General features: G+C 27.1%; 1 protein-coding gene across 1 annotated transcript; it reads right to left on the reverse strand.

The window, feature by feature from the left end:
* Positions 1-6,508: 6,508 nt before the first annotated feature.
* On the reverse strand, positions 6,509-14,213 carry LOC148203146 (uncharacterized). Its single transcript, XM_088106895.1, has 6 exons — positions 11,534-14,213; positions 9,101-10,081; positions 8,542-8,654; positions 7,747-8,028; positions 7,044-7,347; positions 6,509-6,963 (listed from the first exon to the last, which is right to left on the reverse strand). The coding sequence occupies exons 1-6, from the start codon at positions 14,211-14,213 to the stop codon at positions 6,509-6,511; spliced, it is 4,815 nt and encodes a 1,604-aa protein (XP_087963021.1).
* Positions 14,214-17,827: the final 3,614 nt, after the last annotated feature.

Raw genomic sequence — 17,827 nt, forward strand, 5'->3', positions numbered from 1 at the left:
GAAAGGAAGAGTTTGGTAATCCCTTAAGTTTTATATTAATAAAAAGATAAGTAATTTTCTAGTACCAATACAATACATATATGATATACTTAGTGATTGGATTCTCCACATGAAAATCCATCCTAAAAAGATAGCAAATATTTTCATCGTTTTTTACCATGACATTCATTTATTAATATTATCAAGACTATCACAAATGTCTAAATAATACTTCATAACTCAATAATTATATTTATTGATAACAAATAATATGTATTTCATAATGCTTAACATTACATATTTGATAACTACTATGTCATAACATTTTGATCATTTGTTTTATCACATTTCACTTACAAATAATTACACACCACAATACATATATATGCACATAATTAAATATCATAGATAAGATCTCAGGAAAAAAGTATTACTTAGGCAAGAATGACTTGTTTGAGTGAAAATTTAATAAACCAAAAGTCATTAAACTCAATATAACTAAAATAACAAATTATTTATCTCAAACTTTACTGTATCATCTTTGCTCATATTCAAACTGCTTTTGAACAACAAGTAGCTCTTAAGCTTCACCAAATTATCAATTCTAATATGTGTCATGTGAAACAATTATTCAATGTAAAAATTAAATCCAAAATATTACATATATACAACAAATAAATTAATAAATTGTAAAATAAAACTAATTTCCCTTAAGTTAATTTTTGTAAACTCTAAACAAAGAATGAGGAAAACTATAGAAGTTAGGGTAATGAAATACAACCTAATTTATAAAAATAAGATTTATATGGAATTGCTAAGTTTAATAGAATCTAGTTAGATGTAAAAATTATATTTTATGTGGAAATTGAGCCTTGGACAGCTAAAAAATTGTGAGTTGAATATGTTGTTGGTTTTAATGATGGAACGAGACCTATTTTGATAAATACTATATGTGATGGAACGAGTCTTTATTTATTATAATCCTTTTTTTATAAACAATAATCATAACGATGAGATTAAAAAAATAAAATATATTGTTTTTCAAAATATAAATACAATTTATTTATAATTAATATACTTAATTTTTAATTAAAAAATATTATGGATTATTTTAAACTTAATCACATATATTTATATTCATTTATTATTTTTAAGTTTAATTATATATAATATCTATTAAATAAAAATATAAAGTTAAGGAAGTAATGTCATCTAATTGACTATGATAAAAACATAATATTTTTCATTTAAGATTTGAATTCTCATTATATATTTAAATCTTAAGATAATTTGACTTTACAAAATGGATAAATTTGGGTAACCAAGCCTTGAGCGGTCAGAAATGATCGAAGATTAAAACCAAATAGAAAATTAAAAAAAAAAAATATGAGAAAGCTTAATCAGCAACCTCTTTGTTTAGAATATTGATGCTATGTAATTAAGGACAATAATGGGTGATTGATCAGAAAGAGACTTCAAAGTCTGCTACAGAAGATTGAATATATGATCTAAAGAAATTTGCAACCAGAATTTTGAGCAAAAATATGAAACCTTACCTCTTTAAAATATTGTCGATACAAAATATTTGAATTATATATTTGTCAAGATTGATGAGTTTATGATCCGAATGTTGAGTACTATATGAGTTGCTATGGTGAAATGAAGAACACTTATAGGACATGAACATGGAAATGAAGAAAAAATGAAGATAGATGGTCTTTTATTCTTTTCCAAAATGTTTCAGATTCTTTGAGTGCAAGGAAAGAAAAATCAATTATTGAAGTATTAAAATTGAAACGGTTAAAAAGCAGAGATTCTCTGCAGAGATTATTGAAGAATGAAAGGAAGAATTTGGTAATCCCCTGTTTGAAGTTATGCCTAAAGTGTTTGCAATAATTTGTGTGATTTTTATTGGAATAAATTGAAGTAATTTGACGGTATATAAAAAGATTAAGTGGGTTGGTTATATGAGAAGTATTGGAGGTGCTTTTAAGAAAAAATGTAGATAATCCATTTTATGGCACTCTTGTCGGTATTGCTCTGTTATACTGTTTTAGTTTCAAGAAAATAGATAAAAGATAAAGGAGAAAATATCAGTTTGTGCTTATTTGTATCATGTCAAGAGTAATAATTTCGTTTTAGAAACATTAATTAATAAAAAATCTAAATTTGGCCTTATTTTTTTGTTGTTTCTTCTCCCTATGTTTTTTATGATTCGAAAATTTTGTAGAGCTAATGCACTGATTTGATGATCCGGTAAACTTTTTAACAGTGAAAGAAGGTGTGGGCTAGTTTATGAAAGGATCTTTTGTTTTTGAGATTTTGTGTTTCTGGTATTAAATTATTAATAGGCAGAGTGGACAATCTAACGTCGATCATCACATGAAGCTCTAAATACTACTATAGACCGACTTTTCTAATTATAGATTTTTGTAGTAAATACTTCTAAAATATTTAATTTTCAAATAAATGATATTATAAAATTTAAATTTTGACCACGCCCAACAAAAATCGTCAAGTTTCCTTTTCTTTAAAATTTAACTTTTACAATGTATATATAATTATAAACATAAGAAAAAAAAGTTAAGGATATGTAAACATATATAATATTAAAATTTAGATTTAATTTTCATAACATACTTAAATCTTAACATAGTTTCACTCTAGAGAAGGCATAAATTTGAGCAAGTAATCACGGGTGAGAAATTATGGAAAATTAAAATTTAAGAAATGAGAAAGCTTTAATCACTTACTTACCTCGTTGTTTAGAATATTGATGCTATATGTAATGTACAATAATGGTGATTTGGTCAGAAAGAGGCTTCAAAGTCTGCTACAAGAAACAGTATCATTGATTTAGAACATTGAATATATGAAATAAAGAAACTAGGATTTGAGCAAAAATATGAAACCTTATGTCTTTAAAATATTGTCGCTAAGACTTCTGAATTATATATTTGTATGATTTTATGATCCAAATGTTGAGTACAGTTGCTGCGGTGAAATGAAGAACAATTAGGACATGAACATGAGAAAGATATATATCATGCAAAAATAACCTTGTATTCGAACAAAAATGTTTCAGATTCTTTGATTGCAAGGAAAGAAAATTAAATTGAAAAAAAAAATCAAATTGATGTATTAAAAATGAAACAATTGATTAATGTTGAGTTTAGTGAAGATATTATTAATCAGGGAAGTGTTAATCAAGAGACAAAAGTGATTAAAAAAAATCAGAGATTCTCTATAGACATTATTGCAATCGAGCTTGAACAACAAAAGGAAGAGTTTGGTAATCCCTTGTTTGAAGTTATCTCTAAAGTGTTTGCAATAATTTGTAACCATTTCAAAGTTTAAACTTTGAAAGGGAAAATTAAACCAAAATGGCTCAGTTTATGAATAAAAAGTATAATTAATCTATTTTAAACTTAATCACATATTTATAAAGTCATTACTTTCATTTATAAACTTATAGTTTTTTAATGTATCAATATTTTGTACAAGTATTCTGTTATTTTCTTGCTTGACGAGAAAAATATAGTTTTAGATTTCATTATCCACGTTATTTTTTAAAGAAAATATCTATTCAATTAAAAATAAATAAATATATTTTTCAATTTCAATGTAGTAGTATTTAATATGCTACTAAATAATTTTTAAGTTTAATTATATATAATATCTATTAAATAAAAATATAAAGTTAATGAACTAATGCATTGGTTGAGTTTTTCGTCCAGTAGACTATAATAAAAACATAATATTTTGCATTTATTGATTGCATTGTTTAGAATATTGATGGGTGACTTGGTCAGAAAGAGACTTCAAAGTCTGCTACAAGAATATCTGATCTAAAGAAATTTGCAACAAGGATTTTGAGCAAAAATATGAAACCTTACCTCTTAAAAAGATTCAAGAACTTCTGAATTATATATTTGTCAAGATTGGTGAGTTTATGATCCGAATGTTGAGTACTATATGAGTTGCTATGGTGAAATAAAGAACAATTATAGGACACGGACATGCAAATGAAGAAAAAATGAAGATAGATCGTCTTTTATTCTTTTCCAAAATGTTTCATATTCTTTGAGTGCAAGGAAAGAAAAATCAATTATTGAAGTATTAAAATTGAAACTGTTAAAAAGCAGAGATTCTATGTAGACATTATTGAAGAATGAAAGGAAGAATTTGGCAATCCCTATAGTTTGAAGTTATGCCTAAAGTGTTTGCAATAACTTGTGTGATCCTCCATTAATTTCTGGAAATTGTTCAGCATCCACGAATTTTGCAAATGAAAGGCAACTTGGATTCTCAGAAAAGTTCCTTCACTTGTAACCATGGAAGAACAAAGGTCACAATAAATGAAAATGTCTAAGTTTATCCAAGCAAGGTATCTTAAAGGCACACAAACCGAAAATATTTTTACGGTGTTAAACTAAATGTTTACACATTAATTATGATCTTTATAATTGATTATCGATAATAAATTTTGATAGCTAATACTTTACATTTATCATGGAAGCAAGATAAACAAGATAACTTCTCGTAAGGTTTCAAGATTGTTTCTTCACAATGGTTACGCTTAGTTTATTATGTTATAATAAGATACTATATAATAACTTCATGCTGATTATTGCACTTATAAATAATCTCGTACCAATTATTCTTAATTTATTTTCAGTTTGAAATGATTTATTTGTTAAGACAAAATTGTCTATAAAATTTATATGTTTAAACACTCTTATATATGTTTTGAAGTTTAACCAAATAATATTAAACGAAATGAAAATATGAAGATGATATATCTATAATAGAATAAGCAAAAACCTAAGTTTAAGATCAAAATCCACAATCATCTAGCAACATAGAAAAATCTCGACAACTTCACTGGTCTTTCTCGTTTATGAGTCTGTACCACAAATTTTTGGACACTTGCTCTTGTGGCAACAAAATTTCCCTCTTCTATCTCGAGCTCTTCAATGAAATTGTTAAAACAACAAGAATAACGTAATTGATTTAACGCTCCACACACTAAATCTCTTGAAATAGAAGATGCAGAACCATATAGACATTCCATCAATTTCTTCTACTAAATGCAACTTTCTTTATCCTGAACAAGAGAAACGAACATATTATAAAAAATTATTTAGATATAATAGGAAAAAAAAACTTAAAGATCATTCATTATGCTTACAACTTTACAATGTCCATAACTGGCTTTTATGGTAAAATCACAATAACAGTTAATAGTTATATTATAAAAGATAAAATGAGAATAAAAATTGTGTATACAAAAAAAATATCCTCGTTATATATATATATATATATATATATATATATATATATATATATATATATATATATATGTGGGTGTAGATAAGTTAATATATAACAGAAAAATAAACAGAAAGAATGACAGAAATTGACAAGAACAGAAAATATCAGAAAATATCGAAAGAATGGCAGAAATAGACAAGAACAGAAAATATCAGAAAATATTTTCTGATATACATTCTGAGTTAGACAGAGATCCTTGAGAATTCCCAGAGCTATGTTTGGAGAAGAAATGTCTTGAAAATTTTGCTATGTGATTCAAAATAATTACTATGTGATTCAAAATAATTACTTATACATTTCTTTATTGATACTATATTTTTAAAATTTATTCAGGCGAATACTAACTTATACATTTCTTTATATATAATATAAATTTACTATACTGTACTTACAATACTATATTACGTTGAGTTTTACTATATTATATTGTTTCATATTGTATTATGTTGTTTTTGTATTATGTTATATTATTCAAAGTTATTAATTTTTTTTAAAAATAACTTATACTAATACTCCGTGAAGTTTTCTCCAATTACACTAATAATCTATCTTCTTTTTCAATTCTACACTACCTTCTATTTTTTTTTTTAAATATTACAAGTCTCCTGAGTCTCAAAAGTATTATGCTTATATTCCTAATAAGGAAGACTTTGTAATGAAAAATAAATAAATATTTTTTTTAAAAAAGTCACCATAAATAAATATTTCATAATAACCCATTTTTTTCTTAAAGAAATAAAAGTATTATGTTTTAATCAGTTTATTAAAAGCATATTTTAACTAAAATAAATAGCAAATGAGTAAATTTTGCAGAGCATAAAACTACTATTTTCTGTCAGTGGAATGATGTGTTTATTATTTCATACCTCTTAAATAGCTTTTTCACATGACTGGAATGATATGACATTACTTATGCCAAATTTTAACGCCATTAAATTTAAATAAATGATACATTTGTTGATATATTAGTCCTTTTATGAAATTCTCTGCATTAAAATTGTGTAATGGGCGAAATAAAACTCCTAAATGTTTTAATGATATATCGTGTTATTAATATGAAATGTTTTAATATTAAACGAAATAACAGTATATACCTGACACTCATTCTTAGAAGTATGACAGACAAAGCCAAATGTATTTATAAAGAGAAATAGAAAAAAACATAAAATAAAAGTGTTTGACTGGAACTTGAAAATCACAAAAAGTCGAAACATTTTGTAGGAACATCAAAATAGTCATGGAGACTCACAAGTTCTATCTTCATATTGTTTAGTTCTTTAGTTAAATGAGCGTGTCTCTTAAGAAGATCACCAATTCTCGTCTTAGCATGGTCCAACTTAGAATCCCTTCCCACAACACGTTGACGCATTTCATCAACCCACGACTTCTCAAATCCGAGTTGAACAGCTTCATCACATAGTTTAAGGAACTCTTTTTCTTTATCAGGATTAACACTACCAACACTTTCACTTCGAAGAAACAACAACATATCTGTCAATGTTTTCAACATCAAAGCTTGAAAGCGATCGCTAAACTTCTCACAAGCTTTCCAAAGATGTGGATATTCTGATATTGCCTCCACTAACAAAGAAATTCGTGAATCATTGAGATCGGCAAAATGCTTACACTCTTCCAATCTTGTACGAATATCTGTAGAAGCTGTAAAAAGTTTGAGGAGTAGGTGACATATGAAAAATACAATGAAAAAAAGACAAGAAAAGAGCTATAACCTGGAGTAACCACAACGTCATTATTGGAAACAATTCCTATTCCCTCTGTTTTATCCAACAAGTTCAACCCTTCTTGGATTTTGATATTTTGATATGGTGCTATTTCTGTCTTGTCTTCATTCATCTCACTATCTTGTTTAACAACCTGGGAATCTTGTATAAGTATATTTGCACCGCTTGACTTGTGAATAGTAACACCACTAACCAAGCTAATGTTATCTCCACCAATTGGCAAGGTTTCAATTGTAGCTCCCTCTGTTGCAGCTCCACCTCTGCTCCTTTCTCTTCCTATTTCCTCAATATTCTATTCATCACCAATGGAAAAGTAATGTTTGTGTATATTTAAAGTTATAACTTTTAAAAACATTTGTTTCATAATGTATATCATGTGTTGGTACCACAATAATTTGACCAATTTTAACGGTTACCATATTTACAAGTAAAAGTATTTTATGCAAAGGAGTTACCGTACAAGTTTGAGACGAACTTCTTACCTCTGAAACAGAAGTTGGTATTGCAGGTTTATCCGATGTCGTAGTTTTTCCCAAGTTGTCTGTCTCTATTTCATCAGTACGCTTTTCAACGCCAAAAGTTATGTTGATTGATTAGTAAGTAAAGTTTGGTTGTGGTTGTTTTAATTTCTTCCATCATGTAGTTGAATAATCTATCATTTTCAGAAGATTAAAAGAAAATATGCAAATACCTCATTCATGTTTGGAGATGAAATGTCTGGAAAGTTTTGCTCCATAGCTTCTGGGTCTGATGTCATTTCACTTTTTCTGTCTATTTTTTGGAACTCTTCTATTTCCGACAATAGCGCTTTGGTTTCGATTTTGTTATGTTGACCCACCATTTCAACTTTGCTCTCCAACATAGATTGATTGTTATCATTGACTTGTGAAGAAAATGGTTTAATTTGAGATGTAGATGGATCTTCACGGTTCATTTGGAGGGGAGAAGTGTTTTTTGGCGTAGGATCCCAATCCTGCCGAAAACAATTGATCGTAAAAAGTTAGGACTACTTTTTGTGATTGATAGCCTCCAGACTAATTTATTTCCTTCAGTTGTTGTAGTATATAAATCAACCATTCATTTTTTGAAAATTTTTTTAAAAAATGAGAATATTTAGTTTGTGTAACGTTACTTTCCTGGGAATATGTTTCACGATTAGATTTTCCATCCACCTCTGCATTTATTGAAGTTGCAGGAGCCACTTCCTTTGAACGATAATCTTTCTCAGTGACGTTCTTATCTGATTTTTCATTGATCTAATAAACGATAAAGTATATAGAAAAGGAGCATCTCAATAAGTCAGTTCTTTTAGAATAATAATAGCTATAAATGAAAAGACTGTTTTTCAAATAATGAATTGAGTCTCGGTAAAATTTGTCGAATTTTAGTTAAGCAATTAGTGGTATATACTAAAGTTTAATGTCATTATTATTATTATGATATTGAATTTCACTTGGTTAACTTGAATAGGTTGGCGGGTTCTGACCTGTAAAGAAGGCAACTCAGTAGAATTGTTGCTCCTAGAAACTTCATCTAATTTCTTTATTTCCTCCACCAGTGACCTAATTTTCCAGTCAGGAATTCTAGAATTTTCCAAACCTGTAGTTCAAGCGTATAGTTAAGGACTTCGTTTAACAATGAAACAAAGCAAACACAGAAATCAACGCACCCTCAACATTCCATGAATAATCATTATATCGTCACAACTAAAAATAATTAAATGGAAAAGAAAATAACATGCAGACAATTATAAATACAAGTGATTATTTGTACAAGTGTTTGGTTCAAAATTTGAATGAAACATGTAATTTGTTCGTATTTTCTTTAGGTGGAAGAAAGAAACATAAATCATTTGGTTATTAAGGGTAGTTATTTGAAATGTAGTTGTGCTCTAATTCTATAAGCAAATAAAGATGTTGGCTGAAGATTTCAGATTTCACAGCTACATTGAACACATTTAGCGAAATCACCATTAGTCGTTTATATATAAAGCTTCCATCGTAATATGTAATGTTTGCAACAACATGTCCATTCATAGTATTTACCTTCCAAACGAAGATTTTGTTTGAGGTCCTGAGGAGTAATTGTTGAAGTCAAAGAGAGTTTTGGACAATTGCGGATAATGCGATGCTTCACATTTAAAAATATACTCTCTTGTTGAAAATTTAAAAGATGCATAAATATTATAACTTTCAGTTGTGGAAGTTGAACTTTGGTCTTTCCTGTCTCATCGTATTCGCATGCAATAAACTCTTGTAGTTCAGTGGCTTCCTTTATGATTAGAATCTTCAAGTTGGAAAGATCATTGGGGGAAAATAGAGAGGTGAAACATTTCAAGTAATGGCATTGTTGAATAAACAATGATTCTAGTTTGGGGAAGCATGGTTGAATAAACCTTTTATCCTCCAAATCCTCTTCAATTATCTGTCTTAATTCCTTGCATACACTTACGTCCAGATAATTTAACTCTCGTAGGGATCTCAACATAGACTGAGGAAATATTACTTCTAATTTTTGACACTCTTGTATTATTAATGAGTTGAGATGTTGGAGGGTAAATGAGTTATTAGTAGCCACCCAAATATGACTCATTTCAGGTAGATTTTTCAACTTCAAATCTTCTAACTTTAAACTGACTTGTTGTCCCATCATCCAATCTCCATTGTTGGCATTGCTCATGCTTAGAGTTTGTTGGGTGGGAAAATGATTTTGAATATTCACCACGCCTCCAACAAAAGGCGTTGCGAATATATCTTGCAACGAATTACAATCCACAATAGTTACCCTTTTCAAACTTGAGAACATTGAAAGATGGCTTTTAAATTCATGCTCATATTCAACCATGTTTTCCTTTTTATTTCTTTTCACTCTTTCAGGAGTTACTATATGTTTCAAACCATCACAGTTAAATACTCTCAATTCTTCCAATGAAGTTAAGGTCTTAGCTACAGATGTCGTAAACAATGAGTCCAACATTGGACATGAATGTATCTTAAGATATGTGAGGCTAGACAGAGAAAACGATCCTGAAAATCAATTATAAATAAAAATGTTAATAAATTAAGAATCCATTCTTATTTTCAATACATTGATCTCGATGAACTAAAACCACAAACTCAAACATCCAATAATCAACTCATAATGATGAAATATAATTATATATCCCATACAATTTTATTATCTCACTTCACATTTTCATCATCCTATTACTTTTAATAATTTTATATTTAATTACCTTTTTAATCTCTATATTTACACCAACTTCGTCTTAATTTTAGTTCCTATCTCTAAAATTGTATCATTTTTCATATGTAAAATTGTATCTTTTTTCAGATGTAAAGATACTATTTGTGGTTTATTTTATTCGTAAGATTATATATATATTATGTTGTTATATTAGATTATATTATGTCTTATTTCTGGAGTTTAATGGAAAGAATCACTTCAAAAAGATTAAACGATCTAAAAAGTTAAATTTAGTCATTTTTTTTCATGTTATATTATATTTTTTTTTCTGTTTTAACAAAAAGTTTCTCCTCTCCATGTAGGAATCTTTTTCACTTAATAATGAGAGTACAATATTTAATGTTAACTATAATTTTTTTAATAAATTATACTGACACTTTTATTTTTCAAAATAATAATAGGATGTCACGTATTTAAATTTATGTGATATATATATATATATATATATATATATATATATATATATATATATATATATATATATTTATGTGCATTGTAAAAATAAAATGATCATAAAAAATAAATTTTTATATTTTTTTCAAAAAAATATGTAAAAAAAAAGAAACAATATTAAATGAATGTAAAAACTTTATACGTGTCAAACCATATTTTTTTATATATAATAATATACTTTTTCTAGATTCTACATAAATCTTTCATTTATTAAGGAAAAAGTTTTTTACACCACAATTCATATATAACATACATTCTACATATTTATTTTTTTAATTACACTTTATATTATAATAAAATATTAATTTATTTGAGTTTGAGTGAGAGTGTCGGCATATTAATACTCTTAAAAATATTACAGTCAGATTTTAAAAATATTATAATTATATATCTAATAAGAGGATTATTGCAATTATGAAAAAATATATAAGAATATAAATATAATTTAAGAAAGTTTAAGAATGAGAGAAATAATAATTATTGGAAATAACTTAGTTGCTTCAATATTTTTCTTACCGTTAAATAAACTTTTATCCTTTTATTGACTTCAAACTGTTGAATACTAAAACATCGGCGAATCTATAATTTTTGTACTTTTAAAAATATTCACCTTAATAAAAATATTTTACAATATGATTTTTTTTCCTAAAAACAAAATAGGTATTTATGCATAACGTGTGTTTTTCCATATGGTTTTATTTAATTATATAAGCATAAATTTTATTGAATTTGCAAAACAAAATAACATGCTTATAATGTAATATAGGAAAAGTACGTACCTGAGCTATTGTTCACAATTTCATTTGTTTCTCTATGGTGTGCTGGTGGAAGAACATCCTCAATTATTTGTTCTAGCATATCGCAATATGTAATTTCAAGCACTTTGAATTGAGTTAGGCCTCCTTTAATACTTGATGAGAATACATGTTTTAATTCTCCACATCTAAATATTCTCACTTCTTGAAGATTCTGGAAAATTTTGAGTTGCATTAAATGCCCAATTTTAAATTGATCTTCATTTTTCTTTGTTTTGTCATCATCAACTGCTATATCAAAAGACCCATTGGCAGGTAGACAACGACGCCATAAAGTTTTTAGATGTTTTATGTTTATGATCTCCATATAACGTAACTTGGAGAAAATATTTCCCATCTTACTCAAATAATTGCTAGTGTCAACCAAACACTCTATTTCTTCACAATCACGTATCTTGAGTTCTTCCAACTCATTCATACCTTCTTCAATTTCAAATATATCAGGCATCATATTTTTTGCACCTTCCTTAATATTTCCTACAAATAGCTCTTTTGCTTTTTTGGCCAAACCTTTAATAACCTCATTTGATATGTCAAAATAATTAATTCCTAAAGTTCTCTCACAAGAGAAAAACTCTTGAAATCTATAATGAGTATAAAAATTATATTCTAATATAATTCCATACCTTTGCAGCTTTTGGGGGACACTAAATGAGTTAGAGAATTTAACACTTTCTTCCTTTCGATCATTCCAGTAGTCTTTAAAAATATACAATTCTTCTAGAAATGGGATTCTTTTGATGTCTTCAAAAATATTGCTTTCAATGTCACAACTTTTAAACTCTAACAACTTCAAGTTTGTAAGTGTTGTGAGTGCAACATCAGTTTGCAAGTCAAGGAACAAAGGCAATGAACAACGATGAAACGAAAGACTTTGCAGTTTCTTCATATCTCTCACAAATGAAATGTCTCTCAAATTCCATTTTTGAAGGATCAGACAATGGAGATTTGTTAATGATTTGAAAGACGTTGTTGACAACTGCAACCTATCGTCGTTTTTATTGGTAATAATCAAAACTCTAAGTTTTCCCATTCTTTCAAAAATTCCATCAGATACTTCTGATTTTGTTTGTATAGTTAAAAATTCAAGATTGGAACAATCCACATCATCTGGAAATTTCACACACCATAGATATCTTATCGAACCTTGCTCCAAACTTACATCCTTTTCCACTTCACACTTGATGATCTTATTTTCATTCTTTGCTATCCAATGGGCTACATCACGAACCAAGTCATGCATTTTGACACATTCATCATTCGCCTCCATCATCAAACAAGAACATACAAGCTTGATTTTGGCTGCAGTCACTTCAGTCCTTGCCTCTTCATATGTGTCAACTTCTCCAGCCACACCTAACCCTATTGCACATCTTATTAAACATTCCACTGAAATCTCATAATCTTCGGGAAATACAGAACACAATAGGAAAAGTGATTTAGCTTCATCAGTATCTAGATTATCGTAGCTCAACTGTAGACACTTATAGGGATCTTGCAAATGCCTACTGATCTTGATCGGCTTAGAACTTCTCAATTTATTCAACGCAACACGCCATATCACCTCTTGTTTTCCCTTCAAGCTACTAGCAACAGCTACAATGGCAACAGGCAATCCTTTACATTCTTTTGATATTGATATTGCCAGATGCTTTATGTTTTCAGGAGTGTCTTTCGACATAAGTGCTTTCTCTTGGAAGAGAGTCCATGCTTCTTCATCAGTTAAGATGCGTAGATAAATATTTTTTTGACAATCCATTAAAATACGAAAATCATTGGATCTAGTGGTAATGAGAATCTTGCGGCCTTTATGGTATTCAGAGAGGGGAATCCCTATGCGACCAAAATCAAGTTTTTCCCACACATCATCTAGAATCATAAGAATTTTTTTTTCCTCGGTTAATCTCCTGCACAAGCGTTGGGCTCTCTCCATTTCTTGATCTTCTGTAAATTTATAATGCAATGAACTTGCAATTTTGCCTTGAATCCTTGAAATTTCTACTGTACTAGACACAGGAACAAAAATAACAGTGTCAAAAATATGCTCAGCTTCTGCTATCTTCTTAACTTCCATTGCTAATGTGGTTTTACCACAACCCCCCATCCCGTACAATCCAATCATCGCAACCCCATCATCTTTCAGTGCTTCCATTAGTTTATCAAAAGCAGATTTTCTACTGTCAAAATTAATACTTTTTTCTGTGAGAATATCAGAAGTGTTTGAAGGAATTGAGGCAATGCGTTCAAGTTGTATATATTGTTTACCTTCTTGAATGATCTTTTGAAGGTCTGCTTTTTTAATTGCCAACTTTTTTCCTAAACGGTATCGCCAAATCCAATTTGGAAAATATTCAAAAAAGCAACTCTTTTTTGCATTTGTCTCTCTCAGCAAACCATTCACATATTCTAAATTAATGTTTGCATTCTCCAACCATTTATCAATAACTCCAGCAGTCTCTAAAGTTTGCCTTCGAGCATGTATGACACGATCATCTACATCCTTTATCGTTTGGATCAAGTTGTCTTCTTCTTTATCAAGCTCTTTAACAAAACTATTAAAGCAAAGGGAGTATTGTAATTGATTAATAGCCCCACATGCCACGTCTTTTAAAACATCAGACAAAAATCCATTCAGAATGTCCATCAATTCACTCTACTGGATTCAACTTAAATAACCTAATAGTACAGATATAAGATAAATAAACATAATTAGTTTTGTACCCAATTAAGAACCAACTCAATAAGTACAAATTTTTATTAGTAAAAAAAGAGGCCAATTTCACAAAATGATACGTAAAACTTACCAATATAATTATCAATATAAGCATCATTTCATAATTTTAAAGAACAATTTTTTTTAAAACAACAAAGTTTAAGTTAAATGAAAAATAAATATTTTAATATAAAAATAGTTATGACTTTTCTAATTTTGTTTTTTATGTTTTGAAGCAATTCTTTGAAGACTAAGTTAAGGTAATGAAATATAACCTAATTCAATAAAATAAGATTTATATAACCTAAAGGGATATAATTAGATGTAAAAAGTCAGATTTTATGTGGAAATTGAGGCTAGGATGGCTAACAAACTTTGAGTTGAATATGTTGTTGGTTTTAATTATTGAACCAAACCTGTCTTGACAAATACTGTATGTGATGGAATGAGTCTTTATTTATTACAATCTTTTTCATAAATAATATCTTAACGATAGGATTAAAAAATAAAATATATTATTTATCAAAATATAAATACATTTTATTTATAAATCAAATACTCAATTATTAATTAAAAATCATTATAAATTAATTCAAACTTAATCACATATTTATAAAGTCATTATTTATAATTCATATCCTCAATTGTTGATTAAAAATTATTATATATTAATTTAAACTTAATGACATATTTATAAGGTCATTACTTTCACTTATTACTTTTTTGAAATATCTTTTAAAGTAACTAATTTAAAATAAAAATAGGAAAATGATTATTAATATAGATCTAATGATATTATTATTGTATTTACACGTTTATAAATTATCTAATAATAAAAACTCCTTCTAAAATATTTAAGTTTCAAATAAATGATATTATAAAAAATTTAAATTTTGACCACGACCAAAAAATATCTTCAAGTTTTCTTTTCTTTAAAATTTAACTTTTACAATATATATATATATATATATATATATATATATATATATATATATATATATATATATAAACATAAGAAAAAAAAAGTTAAGGATATGTAAACATATAATTTTAAAATTTAGATTTAATTTTCATAACATACTTAAATCTTAACATAAGTTCACTCTAGAGAATGGATACATTTGAGCAACTAATCCTTGACTGGTGATGGAAAATTAAAATTTTAAAAATGAGAAAGCTGTAATCACGTACCTCTTTGTTTAGAATATTGATGCTATATGTAATGTAAAATAATGGATGATAGAAGCTTCAAAGTCTGCTACAAGAAACAGTATCATTGATTTAGAACATTGAATATATGAACTAAAGAAACTAGGATTTGAGCAAAAATATGAAACCTTACCTCTTTAAAATATTGAAAGAAAATTAAATTGAAAAAAAAAATCAAATTAATGTATTAAAAATGAAACAGTTGATAATGTTGAATTTAGTGAAAATTAAGAAACAAGAAATAGATAATGAAGGGTAAAATAAGATATGTTCGATAGCAAAATTTTCATCGTTTTTTACCATGAGATAAATTTATTTATATTATCAAGACTATCACAAATGTCTAAATAATACTTCATAAATCAATAATTATATTTATTCATAGCAAATAATATGTATTTCATAATACTTAACATTACATATAATGATAACTACTATATCATAAAATTTTGATAATTTGTTTTTATCACATTTCACTTACAAATAATTACACACCACAGTACATATATATGCACATAATTAAATATCATAGATAAGATCTCATGAAAAAAGTATTACTTAGGCAAGAATGACTTGTTTGAGTGAAAATTTAATAAACCAAAAGTCATTAAACTCAATATAACTAAAATAACAACATATTTAATCTCAAACTTACTATATCATTTTGACTCATATTCAAACTTGTTTTGAACTAAAAGTATCTCTTAAGCTTCACCAAATTATGAATTCTTATGTGTCATGTGAAACAATTATTCAATGTAAAAATTAAATCCAAAATATTACATATATACACCAAATAAATTAATAAATTGTAAAATAAAACTAATTTCCCTTATTTTAAGTTTTGTAAACTCTAAACAAAGAATGAGGAAAACTATAGAAGTTAGGGTAATGAAATACAACCTAATTTATAAAAATAAGATTTATATGGAATTCTAAGTTTAATAGAATCTAGTTAGATGTAAAAATTATATTTTATGTGGAAATTGAGCCTTGGACAGCTAAAAAATTGTGAGTTGAATATGTTGTTGGTTTTAATGATGGAACGAGACCTATTTTGATAAATACTATATGTGATGGGATGAGTCTTTATTTATTATAATCCTTTTTTTATAAACAATAATCATAACGACGAGATTAAAAAAATAAAATATATTGTTTTTCAAAATATAAATACAATTTATTTATAATTAATATACTTAATTTTTAATTAAAAAATATTATGGATTATTTTAAACTTAATCACATATATTTATATTCATTTATTATTTTTAAGTTTAATTATATATAATATCTATTAAATAAAAATATAAAGTTAAGGAAGTAATGTCATCTAATTGACTATGATAAAAACATAATATTTTCCATTTAAGATTTGAATTCTCATTATATATTTAAATCTTAAGATAATTTGACTTTACAAAATGGATAAATTTGGGTAACCAAACCTTGAGCGGTGAGAAATGATGGAAGATTAAAACCAAATAGGAAATTAAAAAAAAAATGAGAAAACTTAATCACCAACCTCTTTGTTTAGAATATTGATGGGTGACTTGGTCAGAAAGAGACTTCAAAGTCTGCTACAAGAATATCTGATCTAAAGAAATTTGCAACAAGGATTTTGAGTAAAATTATGAAACCTTACCTCTTAAAAATATTGTCGCTACAGAAGATTCAAGAACTTCTGAATTATATATTTGTCAATATTGGTGAGTTTATGATCCGAATGTTGAGTACTATATGAGTTGCTATGGTGAAATGAAGAAGAATTATAGGACACGGACATGCAAATGAAGAAAAAATGAAGATAGATGGTCTTTTATTCTTTTCCAAAATGTTTCATATTCTTTGAGTGCAAGGAAAGAAAATTCAATTATTGAAGTATTAAAATTGAAACTGTTAAAAAGCAGAGATTCTATGTAGACATTATTGAAGAATGAAAGGAAGAATTTGGCAATCCCTAGTTTGAAGTTATGCCTAAAGTGTTTGCAATAACTTGTGTGATCCTCCATTAATTTCTGGAAATTGTTGAGCATCCACGAATTTTGCAAATGAAAGGCAACTTGGATTCTCAGAAAAGTTCCTTCACTTGTAACCATGGAAGAACAAAGGTCACAATAAATGAAAATGTCTAAGTTTATCCAAGCAAGGTATCTTAAAGGCACACAAACCGAAAATAATTTTACGATGTTAAACTAAATGTTTACACATTAATTATGATCTTTATAATTGATTATCCATAGTAAATTTTGATAGCTACTACTCTACATTTATCATGGAAGCAAGATAAACAAAATATAACTTCTCGTAAGGTCTCAAGATTGTTTCTTCACAAT

The sequence above is a fragment of the Vigna umbellata genome, chromosome 2 (assembly GCF_029865625.1).
Source record: "Vigna umbellata cultivar VRB3 chromosome 2, Vumbellata_1.0, whole genome shotgun sequence".
Taxonomy (NCBI): Eukaryota; Viridiplantae; Streptophyta; class Magnoliopsida; order Fabales; family Fabaceae; genus Vigna; species Vigna umbellata.